Source organism: Magnolia sinica, chromosome 10 (genome assembly GCF_029962835.1).
Source record: "Magnolia sinica isolate HGM2019 chromosome 10, MsV1, whole genome shotgun sequence".
Lineage (NCBI taxonomy): Eukaryota > Viridiplantae > Streptophyta > Magnoliopsida > Magnoliales > Magnoliaceae > Magnolia > Magnolia sinica.
The window spans coordinates 70,691,380-70,705,373 of NC_080582.1; the positions used below are offsets into that span (position 1 = coordinate 70,691,380).

Consider the following 13,994-nt stretch of genomic DNA (forward strand, 5'->3'; position numbering starts at 1 on the left):
ATGTGGCCCCAAAGAATTTTTCAATGGTAAGTATTCAATCCCCATTGCTTTCTATGGTGGGGTGCATTTGAGCTTTAGATCTACCTGGATTTTTGGTCCATGCTCTAAAATGATCTCGAAAAATGGGTGGAGTGTGGATATAGCCTACACATCATGGTGGGACCTACACAGCTTACTAACATTGAGTGATATTAGCACGGGGCCGATACAATTCCATCTAACCTACTTCCAAGCTTTTCCACTCTTTCCAAACATGGAGTGGAATTGGCACAGGACCAGATGCAATTCCATCCCACCTAAGCCCATCTAATCCAGCCGGCCAAACAGGCCCATACCGTTCGGCACACATGTCACTCTTGAATTAATTTCATGGTTAATTTTCATTAAGACTTTTTTTAATTATATTAAACAAGTAATCAAAATAGTATATTAACTGGCCAAAATTTGACTCCAATGACAAATTACATGGATATCCCAAAATTGACATGTCCCACTGGGTGGATGGCGTGGATATAAAACATACACCACTTTTGTTGGGTTAGGTGTACCACACACCAGCTATATAGCTGTTGTAGGCACGTGTTGTCGGAATGGACCGCCGACTCTCCTTGAGCTCCGAGTTGTCTGACGGTTCAAAGGAGATCAAAATTACGTGCCCCACAATGATATATTTATTATATTCATACTGCTCATCTATTTTTTGAGATTATTTTAGAGAATTAGGCAAAAAATGAATTATATCCTATGCCACACCAAAAATAGTAGCAAGATAGTGAATTTTGCGGTATAAAAACTTGTACGGCCTACCATGATGTTTATTTTCCATCCAAAATATTAATATGATAAAAAGCACATGGTTGAAGAGAAAAATAACTTTCATATTGACCTGAAACTTCTATGACCCCAAAGGGGTTTCAATGGTAGACGATCAATCGGCCACTGCTTTTTGCAAGTGTGGTCGAATTAATATTTAGATCTGTCTTATTTTTTTTACTCAAGCTTTAAAATTAGTTCGCCAAATAGACAGGCGGTTTGGATATAACACCTACCCCGGGAAAAGACTCGCAAAACTTGCTGAGGTCAGTACACCAGCTATATAGACGGTGTGGTGTACATCATTGTCCATTTTCACAAATATTCTGTGAAAATCTAAACATTAAAACTTGTGACGGTGACATCCGACATTTCACCCGAAATACAGAGACGGATGGGCTGGCTTATCACACACCAACCATGGTTGGCTGATGTAAATACGTGTCGTGCGAATGACGAGCGCCGAACGCTCCGAAAGCTGCGAGTTGTACGAACAGTTGAAACGAGATCAAAGTTACATGCGACCTTCAATGATGTATTTATTATATCTACCGCTAATGCATGTTTGATATCATTTTACAGCATTAATGAAAAAATGAATCATATCCAATGCTCAAATGACACCAAAAATGACAGTGGGATAATGATTTTCACCATTAAAAACTTCATATGGTCCACTGTAACGTTTATTTTCCATCCAATATATTCGTAAGGTCACAAACCTGTACTAAGAGGGAAAGAAAATTTCATATTATTCTGAAACTACTGTGACCCCAAAAAGGGTTTCAATGGTAAACGTTCAATCCATCACTGCTATTTTCAGTGTGGTCCACTTGATATTTAAATCTATGTTATTTTTTGTCTCAAGCCTTATGACTAGCTGGTAAAATGGATGGACGGTTTGGATATAACACATACCTCATGATGGGCCCCTTGCCGACGTCAATACGCTAGATATATAGCTGATGTGTCGTACACGCCAATCCGCTTCCCAAAGACAGATGCAAGCAATAAATGATCTGAATAGTGGCATTTATCGGATCCCCTCAAAATCAAACAGGTCTTGGGGAAAAAATAGCCAGTGTCCCCTGTTCACATAAACTGTGGTCTACCGATATCTTATGATGACACACGAGAAAATCTTATGATCCAAACCATTGATCTGATGAACCTACCTTTTTCATGAGGACACGTGTGTCCACTTAACAAGTTTGCAGCACATCTGATGAACAAACCTTTTCTTGTAACATTGGTAAAGCGAATTTTTTTTAGACCACACATCCCTTTTTGTATTAGGTGCACGTCACTTGGTGCGTTGGTAGTTGCATTGATGGCCTTCTTTTTGTATTTAGGATGGCCCGGTGATGAGAGGACTGAGTTGATTCTTGCGTGTGCTCATCTTCACGACAAAGGCAACCTTATGGATATTTACACAAAATCTAAGGGGCCGTTTGGCCGGGTGGATTCGAAGGGATTGAATGGTATTAGGGTGGATGGCATGGATTAAGGTAACGGTGGTGTTTTTAGTGGATTGTCTTAAGATCTATGGGATTGCTATATCCCGGGATTGCTACATCGAGTCTGTTTGGCACGCGCGGCCAATCCCAGGATTAAGCCTTCACATCCCTTCCAATCCCTCGAACCAAACATGAACAGATTAGGGTGGATTGGATGGGATTTAAAGGTAATGACGGTGTTGTAAGCGGATTGTCTTAAGATTCATGGGATTGCTATATCCCCGGATCAGATCACCCAGTTTGTTTGGCACGCTCGGCCAATCCCAGGATTTAACTTCCAATCCCTTCCAATACCATTCAATCCCTTCCAATCCGCCCGGCCAAACGGGCCCTAAAAATACAACGGCTGAGAGTTTGTTTCCGCGTGCATAATGTAAGTATAGCCCTGCGCATTCATTCCTCCACAATGCCATGCCTCCGAACGCACTTGATCTCTGACCATTTTTAGATAACCCACTCAGGGCCTGTTTGGCCGGACGGATCCCATGGGATTAGGAGGGATGGGATGGATTTTAAGGTAATGATGGTGGTGTCAGTGGATTGGTTTAAGATCCATGGGATTGTTGTATCACGGGACAAGTTCACCGAGTCAGTTTGGCACGCCCAGCATATCCTATGATTTTACCTTCCAATCCCTTCCAATCCGTCCAACCAACACACCCCAGGCACGATTGAACAGGATTAGGAGGGATGGGATCAATTTTAAGGTAATGATGGTGATGTAAGTGGATTGGTTTAAGATCCATGGGTTTGCTATATCCGGGATAAGTTCATCGGGTCTGTTTGGCTCGTTTGGCGTATCCTTGGATTTTACCATCCATCCCTCCTAATCCCATGAGATCCGTCCGGCCAAACACACCCTTAAACAATACTAGTGGGCGTGGGCCTCGTGGCAAGTTGCCTGCAGCTGAAGAGACAGGGTTCATACTCGGCAAACGTGAGGTTGATAATGTTGCTGCTTTGCTTTGAGTTTTTGTTAGTACGTGTGTGCAGGCGTGTCGGAATTAGATTTGCGGCTCAATTCAAACCAAATAGCTATGATCCCAAGCACCAAGATAGGTAGACACGTAGTATATGACTAAGATCCGATTAAATCGGTTACTTATTCAGCCACTCGTTCAATGTGTAAACAGGATTAGGCGATATTCAGAGGGTGGGTGGGGTTCGTTATCTGATGATGGATTGTACCTTTACATTCCGCACGAAAGAACTTTTTGATACAATAAAATGAGAAAGAGATTCTTATTATAGGTCAAGGGAAACAGCTACAAAACACATTTCCAAGCGAATAACTGAATCTAGCGTGTGAGTGTAGATTCAAAATATAGTTAAAATTACTAGCTACTTGATTAACGCTACAAGTTATACTACGGAATGTAAACAACGAGCTGAAAGTAAAGAATTACATAAAGAGTAATTTGCTTGACGAGACAAGTAATGTTTGGTTTGATTTGGTTTGATTGGATCGGTTTGAGATACTCTTTCTTGCTGAATTTCTTTTCAATTTATACCTTTGACCCTATCATCCGGATCCTTCTTACGTCCTGACGGTTATCATAACTCTTCACCACTACTAGGCTTCCTCTGTTTCTTTTTCTGCTATCTGTCTTATAACTGCTTCTTCATGATTGCTCTTAATTACATCAGTCGCTTAAACGATTTATTTGATATGTTCCAGCTATTATTACCAAGAAATCTTCTTCGTACATTTTTGCAAATATTCGAATACACCATGTGAATCCGTACAGATCACACATAACCTATCTTGATTGGCTATCGTCAGGAATGGCGATAATGGAAATGAACAGATACTCGGTCACTTTGAAATTGTGTGCCTAGCTCATCCTTGTCACATATATCCAAATCATCTAAGTTGTTTATGAGCACTTCTTTAAAATAAAAATGATCAAGCAATCTTAGCAATATATTTGATGGCTATAACGGCGAGTGATTCAAATTGGGAGAGAAAAAAAATCAAATGGTCAATATCATATTCTCTGTAATTTTTGGAAATTTCCCCATCCATAGGTGAGTTGTAATGGTCTAAGGTGTTGTACCGCTATGCCATGGGTGAAGTTGAAGAGTTGCCACCTTCTTTGAAATGATGGTAAACTAGTGGGAGTATGGCCAAATTTCAAATAACTAATTAACATGTTTGTATTCATGGATTTATTTATTATTTTTATTATTATTATTTATTATTATTTTCAGGAAACTCCATTTCTAGAAGACAATGGGGGAAGGAAAAGCAGTTTTCCTTATTGTTTTTCAACAAGATTTTCAGGAATTTTTTATTTTTTATTTTTTCATTTTCTAACCAATTATTTAAGGGCTTGTTTGGATTCATAAAAAGCATAAGAAAAAAAAATAGTATTTCTTAAGAAACTTTATTTCTAATAAACTGTGTGAAAGAAAATATTGTTTTCCTTATTTATTTTTAACAAGATTTTTACAGAAATTTAGAATATATTTTCAAGTTTGTTATTTGGCAAAACAAAAAAGAATCATGATTTAAAAAAAAAAAAAAAAACTCACTTGCATGTGCGAGATTAGCACATGTAGCACATGTGGGATACTTAGAGATGAACAATGGTTGGCGTAACAATAATGACATTTGTTAATATGCCACCGCCTATTTACTAAGATCATCATAAATTATTAACGCATGCATTCTATTATCGTGAAAATATTCCCCCATGGCACACCCAAAATATGGGGAAATTGCAGATGAGCAGGATCCAAAGCGGTCGTTGCTACAAGAATGGAATATTCAAAAGCATTCGCTTCTAAAAGAATTTGAACTAATTGTGCCATAGTCGAGCGTTTCTGTCCAATTGCTACATAGACATGTGACATACACAATATATGTGGGCACTTTAAGGTAAATTGTGGCACGCGTGGTACATGTGAAGTGATTTAAAGTTGTATAGTAGCACATGCAACACAAGACGCATTGGCACATTTGAGATGTGGGGGCACTAAAGTTAGATGACGGCACTTGTGTCCATTAGCACCATTCACATGTGTCATAGTTGAAATTTTAAAGATGTACATTCACACGTGCTATATTTAGAGGATTGGAGATGAATAATGACACATGTCATATTCGGAAAATTGAAGATGAATAATGGCACATTGGCTTATGTTGTATGCTTTGTACTTATAGGGGATCAGTAAGATGAATGATGGTACATGTGGCACAATAGCACATGTGGAGCACAAGAGAAGATGAATGGTAACACATGTGGCACGTTAGCACATTGGGGTATCCTTTACACGTGTGTGGGCACAAGATAAGATGGACGGTGGCACATGTGGCACAGTGGCATCCGTGGAACATTACCAAAGATAGACAGTGTCTCATTTGACACATGTGACACATGTGAGATGATTGGACATGGATAAGGGGACATTCGGGGGTTAACCCTTGAGAAATCTATTTTCCATATAACATAGTAAAATGCATTTTTTAAGGGTAGACGTGAGAAAATTAATTAATTTATTTATTTTTCAACAAAAATAGAAAGTGAAAAATGATATTTCCTATAATTTCTCACAAAGAAAGGCCTAACAAATAACGAAAAGTAAGTTTCATGGGAAATACTATTAGGTGTTGAAACCCCTTAATGGGTACGGAAGCACATTCAGAATGAATCAAACACGTAATAGAGTTTGGTAGCAGATTCGAATACCAAGTGAGCTATCCTAGTGAATGAACAATCAAATAGTTGTAATTTATGATACTCATTATTGGTCAACTTTCCACACTGTATGGTAAATCGACATATGTGTTTTACGGTCAATTGACCTGTATCACCTGTAAACAGTATAAAGTCAGGTCGATAATTCCTTGACAATGGATATTGCCGGTTGATCCAGTTAGGATATGCCTTATGATAAACTGGTGTAGTAGTTTGGCCGAGAACTTGGCCTGCTACTTACTGAACCAATTGAACAATTTTCGTTATACTCCCAATGTTATTGCATAGCAACTAATGGTACTTTTGGACCAACCTGATATTGTTCTTCGTTAAAGGTTGGTTTCTAGGCAAATGTTGCCCCTTAGGTATCCCTTGATTCCTGCCTTCTGAGATTAAGTTCTTATTCTTATGTTCAGGATGCCTGAAATCTACTAGTAGCAGTGAATTTCATACATCCGGGATAAAAATACATTCAAAACGTCTGAATCTACCGGTATTAGTGAATTTCGCATGACCTAGACTGAACTCAGGATAAAAATTGGTTGTGTATTTCGTCGTAAGGGAAGTATCTATGGCATTAATTGAACACATGATACATGTGTCGGATTCCCAACAGGAATAGTATCAACCTGTTGCTAAGGTGCAACAGGTGATCTTTTAACAAATAAAGTCATCAACCGATTCATGCTCTCGGTCTTGCCGACCATTCACCTATTAAAGGCTTCGATTTGAGCTCTCGAGTGTTCAGATTGAACTCATGATAAATTTACAATGTGTTGAATCTCTTGTTGCATATAAATCTTCCGGCTTACATAATATCAAGCAGTTCAACTCGGGATGTCGATAGTTTATTAGATTTGGTGGAATAGGCACCAAACAAAGTAGTGAATTTCCTTGCTCAGGCACGTGTTTTATTTGCAACTCCTTGTCATGAGTAGGAGGCTCATTGGCTGCAACAACACTAGTAGCAGTTGTTGAAGTATTACGACCACCTATTCGACTCACGATTTTGAGAGATTACTGCATTGGTAAGATACTTGTGTGCCAAAATTGTTCTTTTTGCACAGTCAGTGTAAAATAAAAATTGATGACAGCTAAATAATTTGTCTAGTCCCACCAGGTGTGCCAAAAATGTTAACACTTCGGTTTATTTTCTATCACATGTAATGTGTCCATGCATGCCAAGATCAATAAAGCAGCTTAATTCAATCAGATCAACTTCGACCTCAAGTGCGAAAATAAATAGATACATTTAATATGAACATATGTGACTAGATTCTGAGAAGATCGATCACTTACTCAGCCACTTACAAAAATTTATAATGATCAAGCGATAATCGGAGGGGTAGGGTTCTTCCTCCAAAGATGGGTTGTGTTGTGCCTTCCACAAGAAATGACTTTAAAAATACCAGTGCGATTAAACAAAAGGAAAAACTCACATTCGGTCTCTAAGAGCAATTATAAGAATGCGTATCTTAAAAAAACTGTGTGATATTAGATAGAGAACAAATCTAACATACGAGCGTATATTTGGATTACAACTAAAGATTATAGTTAAGAATTATCGCTACTTCTAGGATAAGTTGAGATAAAATTAGGTTGATAGACTTGATGTGTTGTTTTTTTTTATTGTTGAGATTGTGTTTTAATATATTGCTCTACTGAATTCTTCGGCTATTTATAGAGTTCTGTTGCAGCTTGTTATTTCATATCCTTGTTCCATTACCGTTAACAGTTATAATAGTCAAAAAGTCATTCTCTAAATCCTTCTTATTGTTATGTTTCTCTTTTGTGATGATTCTTTTTTTGTCACTGAAGTTTTACTCCTCTTGGTCGCCTTCTGTAACTCGAACTGTTGGATTGCAATTCTCTTTTTGCTTGTTAGACTTTTAAGTAAGTCAACGACATCACTCCGTGAACCATCCAATTACATGTAAAATTGAACTTACACTAGCTATGATTCATCAAAGTATTTTGAAAATCTTTTCATCTATTTCCTATTTCTCTACATCATCACATGTTGCTCTCTAATTAGCTTTTTCTAAAATGGCCAGAAAATAAGGTATAGTGGGAATTGCATAAGTATAACACAAATAATTCAAATTATACTGTCAAATGTTTTACCCAGTTTGATTATCAAACTATCGGATTTGTGGACATTTATAGTGGACGGTTAAAAATGAAAAGCATCCAAAGGTCCCCTTCTCAACAAAAAAATGTCCGCGCATTAGAGATTAGCATTGTTCAACCAATCCGATTTTCGGGACTGTTACTCCGAAACAATAGGTTCCACGATCGGTTTAACTTCACGTGTATAATTTCTGAGTGCTGCGTATCAAGCTTGACGCTCTGCCAGAGTATCACAAAAGTCTTGTTTTTAATGCATTTTTTTTTACTGTTTTGTTGGTTGGCGTAGGCGCGCTTCGTGGTTCGCAGGAAGGTGAGGAGAGGCCTGAGGGAAGAGTCTATGTTACGCCGATGGGTGACGAGTACTCTTCCCGCCCCACCCAACTCTCCTCTTTATTTATTCTGTTCTCCTCATCATTCTCCTTGTAATTTCTCTCCTTCGTCTCCGAAGCGCGACCGTCGTTTCTCGATGGCCCACTCCCATCGAATCGCAGTCGTTGGAGATGTTGTAAGTGCCCAAATCTCTCTCTTTCTCTCTAATCATCAATTTCAATCATCCACACGCATCCACACGTGCTGTGCGAGGTCAGATATTTCCATCAGGGGAGCTACTGTGTTTGATCTCCTGGCCTAAAATCAGGCCATTCCATACCTCAGGCGGGCCATAGAAAATGGACGGACAGAAAAAATTCTTTAAACTTTCTGGCGCATGTTAGGTATGAAAATGCGTCCATTTTTTCTTTTTATGTACGCATTATTCCCAACCAGATGGAAAGCTCAGATCTCGCACACGTGTTCAACGTTTGCGGTGTGCCTGCTTGTGAATCCTATATTGCTATTTATTTTGGAACATGAAAAACCATCTCTCTTAAAAATAAAAATTGATAATTAATCATTGATAGGAGCGCAGAGAATACGTTCGAGAGCAGTGTTCGAGTGGATAAAGGGAAATTACCTCGTGGGGTCAAGGTGGCCCCACCTAGGATGATGGTGAACCATTGGATGTATTGGGCTCAATTTGGATTGTGCATTGCTACATTCTCACCCTGATTGGATGGTCTTAGATATGTATGAGTTAAGGGCTGGAATATTGGATGGTAAGACTATTTGGGCATGGCACAAGAGTCATCCCATTCAGATTGATCACAGCCATCTGATTAAGGGAAAGTTAGATTTGTTTGTGTCCAATTTCTTGGCACTTAATGGGATGGTTGTGAGCATCCAATCAGGGTGATTCTATGGCCATGCATAATCCACAACGCTATTGTTGTAATTCCGAGCCTACAACAAACCCGGATCAACCCTAGATATTAGATATTCAGATATAATACTATTGTCAATCTTGCGCTTTGTGGAAGCACATTCAATGAAGATAGAACAATCAAACTAGAATCCGCCTATCAAGTAAGCACAAACACACGATTTTATGTGGAAAACGCTTTCGGGAAAAACCACGGCACAAAGCTATAGAGATTTCCACTATAATAGAAACCTTCGAGTTACACCATTCTCCTTCTCCTTTTACAGAAGCAATCCGATCTCCCCTTGCAATGCACACCCATAGGAAAAACCCTAGCCCCTGAGAAAAATCCATTCCAAAGCCATTACAAGTGTAGAAAACCCCCTCACAATGTAAAACTCTTACCCTATGAGAGAAAACACTCGTCCTCTTTAAGCCCTAATCGAATTAGGACTTAAATAGCCCGACTTGCGGTAACAAAGTTGTTGACTATTGGTCGGACCGAACTCACCTTCGGTCAGACCGACTTGGACCAACAGAGTCCTGCTCTACTCCTGACTTCTGACCAAGAAATCCTACACTGTAGATTGACAGAACCTTGCTTCGACTCCCAAACTATGTAGAATCCAAGGCATCCACACAACAGCTATGATCATAGGGTGGCCCACCTGTTAGTTTTGTGAGTTTAGGAAATATATGAATTAAACAAGTCTGCAGCTGAAATAGGAAACTCTTGCCTGATTGAGCCGAATCATAAGACTGAAAGCAAATACCTAGTGACGAAAATGTTTTATTGCCTGCTCGAGGTGTGGATTGTTGCTTTCCTTGAGATAGTTTGCTTCCCCAGGTAGAAAATCTGGTAGACCAGTTTCTCTAAGTGCTATCTCTCAGGATACACAATTGCCCAATATACAATGCCTCATGGTTTACACAGACCAATTATGCCCAAGACCAATATCCACCCAACAATATCCTTATATGTGCAGGAAAGAGGGGGAAAAAAAAAAAAAAAACTGGCGTCAAGGAGATAGAAAGAAAATGTTTTGCAACAACATGAAAAACCACCAATGACTTGTATCATTTGGAAATAAACCAACACTGATTGGGTTCTACTGAGGAATTTTCATCATAATACAATCAGAAGAATTCTTATTGCATCATCGAGTAGCTCAAAACCCTGTTCTTAAATGGAAAATAACAGGTAACTTGCATGGTTACATTTCATTGTTTGTTGGATCTCCACCTTAAATGGGGCCCATCCATGGTATGCAGAACACTGGAGCACTTCTGGTGTGTCCCAACTGGATGGCCCATGGCACAAAAATCCTGCAGATCATACAATCTGGTGTGTCCTACCATGTCTTTGAACTTATGGTTGGGACTTGGGAGTTGAAGCTATAAAAGGCTGACGGTTCATGTTTAATGAGAAAATGTCAGCTATATGGCTGGGTAGGATCATTTGATCAGTGGAAGCAATGGGCTGTCCATAGTGGGGCCCACTGAAGGAATGTATTAGATCGCCTAAGGATAGGGTCCATGTATGACAGACATCTATCTTGGACAGCTCCTCATAGATTTGGCCTGGCCCCCCATGATTATGGGGATCCTCCACCACTAACACTTGGATCATGACAGTCGTGATTGGGCAGAAAAATTGAAACTCATTGCTCGAACTAACATTTCTGCAATCTCTTTTTCCTCTCTTGGAGGTACATATTAAAGCATCTTTAAGGGTCATTTACATGAAATGGAGGATGATGAGAGGTTGGTGGGCTTTCACCGAGTGTTGTTGGTAGAAAATGGGATACCTTTAAGGGTGCATTAGGACACTATCGATTTGAACTGCGATAACTATTGTTACAAATGGTGCATTTGGATGCACTAGAATTGGATTCCAATTTCTTTAGTATTCATTACAAGGGCGTTGGTTCCAAATTGCAGTTATGTTCCGTTACGTTCTAGTTGGGCTCAAGAATAAATCATGATCATCATCATCTAAACCTTATCCTAACTAATTGGGATCGGCTACATGAAGCCTTCTTGACTGTTCTACTCTATCAAGGGCCATAACTTCAGTCAGACCATAGCCCATAGGTCAGCGAGGCTTTTCTTACTGCCTCCACCCAAGTCCTTTTGGGCCTTCCCCTTACCCTTTTAGAGCCTTCAACTTGTACCAACTCACTTTAGATAGTCCTAAAACATCTTTTGCCACTTTTCTAATGCACTCAGCCATCTCATTCCATGTAACGTTTACTTCTTCCTTGACATTCCAAGTTCATTCTTTCATCAATTTATTTCTGAATAATTTAAATTCCACCACCTAGTTTTTGGACACCTATTAATTTCATTCCTTTTCTTTCATGTCTAATGTAAACATCTATAACCATTAACCTATGTAACTATAATTTGATGGCTACTTATTCATTACATATACTAAGGAAAATCACTAGTCTCAATCAAACTAAATGTTCACAATTCATTTCCGGTTAAACTCAATGTTTGCTATTCATTTCCTGTGAGATTGCAAGAGGAACTGATGTTTGAAGATAGAAAGCGATGTACAAAAGTGTTAATAGCTCTTTATATCCAAGAACCCAGGATTGTGATCAATGTATGCACATATAATCAATATTAATGTTTATTGATAAAGATAAACAATAAAGCTCTTAGATCACATAATGTTAGTGTCACCTTATCATTTGGTTGAGATAAATTGTTCATATATTTTGGATTTAGATACCTTTCAACCAAGCCAACACATATCTTCTTTTTTTCCTTCGTTTCTTTTTAAAAGTGCTTCTTGTATGTTTTCCAAGTACCGCTACATGGTCGCTAATTGTTAAGCATTTGAATAAAACCCACTTCTTGCTGGGTTGTTCATGGAATATAATACTTTCATACAATAGACCACCTATGGGTTTGATTCAGGATAAGGTTACCTCAAGTTTCGGTGAAGGATTAAGTAGTCGTTGTTCACTAAGGGTATGAATGCTGACAGGAACATGGAGCAAAACCATCACTTGTTTACTTCATGGTTCTTGTTTAAGAAGTTCAATGTCCGTGCTTATGTGTATATACCTAAGCATAGTAAGATTTAGAAGTTCTCTAATCCCACGTGCGTATCTGAGGTGGGTAATCTTTTTTCCACCAATTTTCCAATGTGGTAGATTGGTGCCGGATCTAAGCCATCCCATCAGGTGGGTCCCACCCACTGTTCAATTATATCATCCAATTCGACTTAGTTTTGCCTGAATTCTATCAGCTTTGGTGGGCAATTGAGTTATTGGACTGAAACAGAATCAGTCAGGGTGAGTTGTTCTAGCTTTGGTCTCTAGACGAGTTGCACTCTAGACCGTAATCCATGGTCCGACCAAATGTTTTCAGTATCGATGATATCGGCCAATATATCTTGTCTCCCACTTGTGTGATATGAAACACACAGGTAGTGCCGATATATCCTACCCGTTTGATCCGATGAGCATTTCTAATTTTCAATCCTTTTTTTTTTAATTTTTTGTAAATCATGTTAAATCAGGGTCAAATGGTTACCAATCTATGATTCCTCATGTTTTGCATGAAAAAATCATGGATTTGAAACTTTGATTTTGATAATTGGGAGAGATGGGCCGACTTGTGGAAAATTGGAAAATTTTGAAAAAAATTCAAGTTCTTGCAAATTTGTTGCAATCTTTGTGTCCTAACACAAAATCAAACATGTATCTAACTTGATCTAGTGATTCCTGGTAATATAGGGATTTTTTTCGGGAAAAAAATATTTTTAATTAAAAATGTTAAAAAAGTATTTTTCAAATTTCACTTTGATTAGAGATCAATTGGCTCCCATTTTAGAGTCTAGGAGTGTTTAATGAAATCATCATCACATGCACTCTAATTTTGGGATTTGGGGGAATATGGGCCAATTTGCGGATTTTTTTTTTTTTTAAATCCATATTTTCTTAAATCGGAGAGGATGATTACCAACGTTATGTTAGAGAGAATTTTCACTGGTATCATTCTACTATTACCTGGGCATAGTATTGTTGGTTTGTGGAGCAACAATACTATGCTCAGTCCCGTCGAGATGGAGATGATGAATTTGAGCCACTGCGCAACTATATGTGGTTCTGAGCTACTACCACACATTATTCACAGGTTTATTTCTAGTTTTCTATGTCTTTTTCTTTTGAATGTATTGCTTATCCTTCCATACATGTCTTCTTACTTATAAATTATATTAATAGACTTTGAATATACTTGCATCAGTTTACTCAAACAATGTATAGATTAGGATCCCATGCAAAAGAAACTTATTATATACACTTGTTTTTTTTTTGTTTTTTTTTTATGTTTTAATTTCCAAGTGTGTATTGATGTCTTTTTTAACAATCCACGAAGTTTCATTGAAAAATTTGACCAATTTCCCTATGTTTCCCCATATTTCCCAACAACAACGATGCATTATGCAATACAACTGATATATCCCATGCGATAATCAATATATGTCTGTGTCTCAGGGGTGCGATACGTTACACGATAATGTCATGGAAAACATTGGTCCCACCATACTGTTGCCCTGAGGCCAATCCACTCAACGCA

At 38.4% G+C, this 13,994-nt stretch overlaps 1 protein-coding gene and 1 long non-coding RNA gene across 5 annotated transcripts in view; both read left to right on the forward strand.

The window, feature by feature from the left end:
- Positions 1 to 8,429: 8,429 nt before the first annotated feature.
- Positions 8,430 to 13,994, forward strand: part of LOC131216942 (uncharacterized) — a 35,294-nt gene continuing 29,729 nt past the window's right edge. For 2 of the 4 annotated variants that reach the window (XM_058211585.1, XM_058211586.1), the window contains exon 1: positions 8,433 to 8,666. In XM_058211585.1, the coding sequence (XP_058067568.1) occupies positions 8,662 to 8,666 (5 nt within the window). In that variant the 5' untranslated portion in view covers positions 8,433 to 8,661. Of the gene's footprint in view, positions 8,667 to 13,994 lie in introns of all 4 variants that reach the window. The other 2 variants (XM_058211588.1, XM_058211589.1) reach the window with 2 other exon arrangements.
- Positions 8,675 to 13,333, forward strand: LOC131216943 (uncharacterized). The gene is made up of 2 exons (XR_009157116.1): positions 8,675 to 10,057; positions 10,088 to 13,333. It is a non-coding gene; the product is annotated as an uncharacterized LOC131216943 (long non-coding RNA).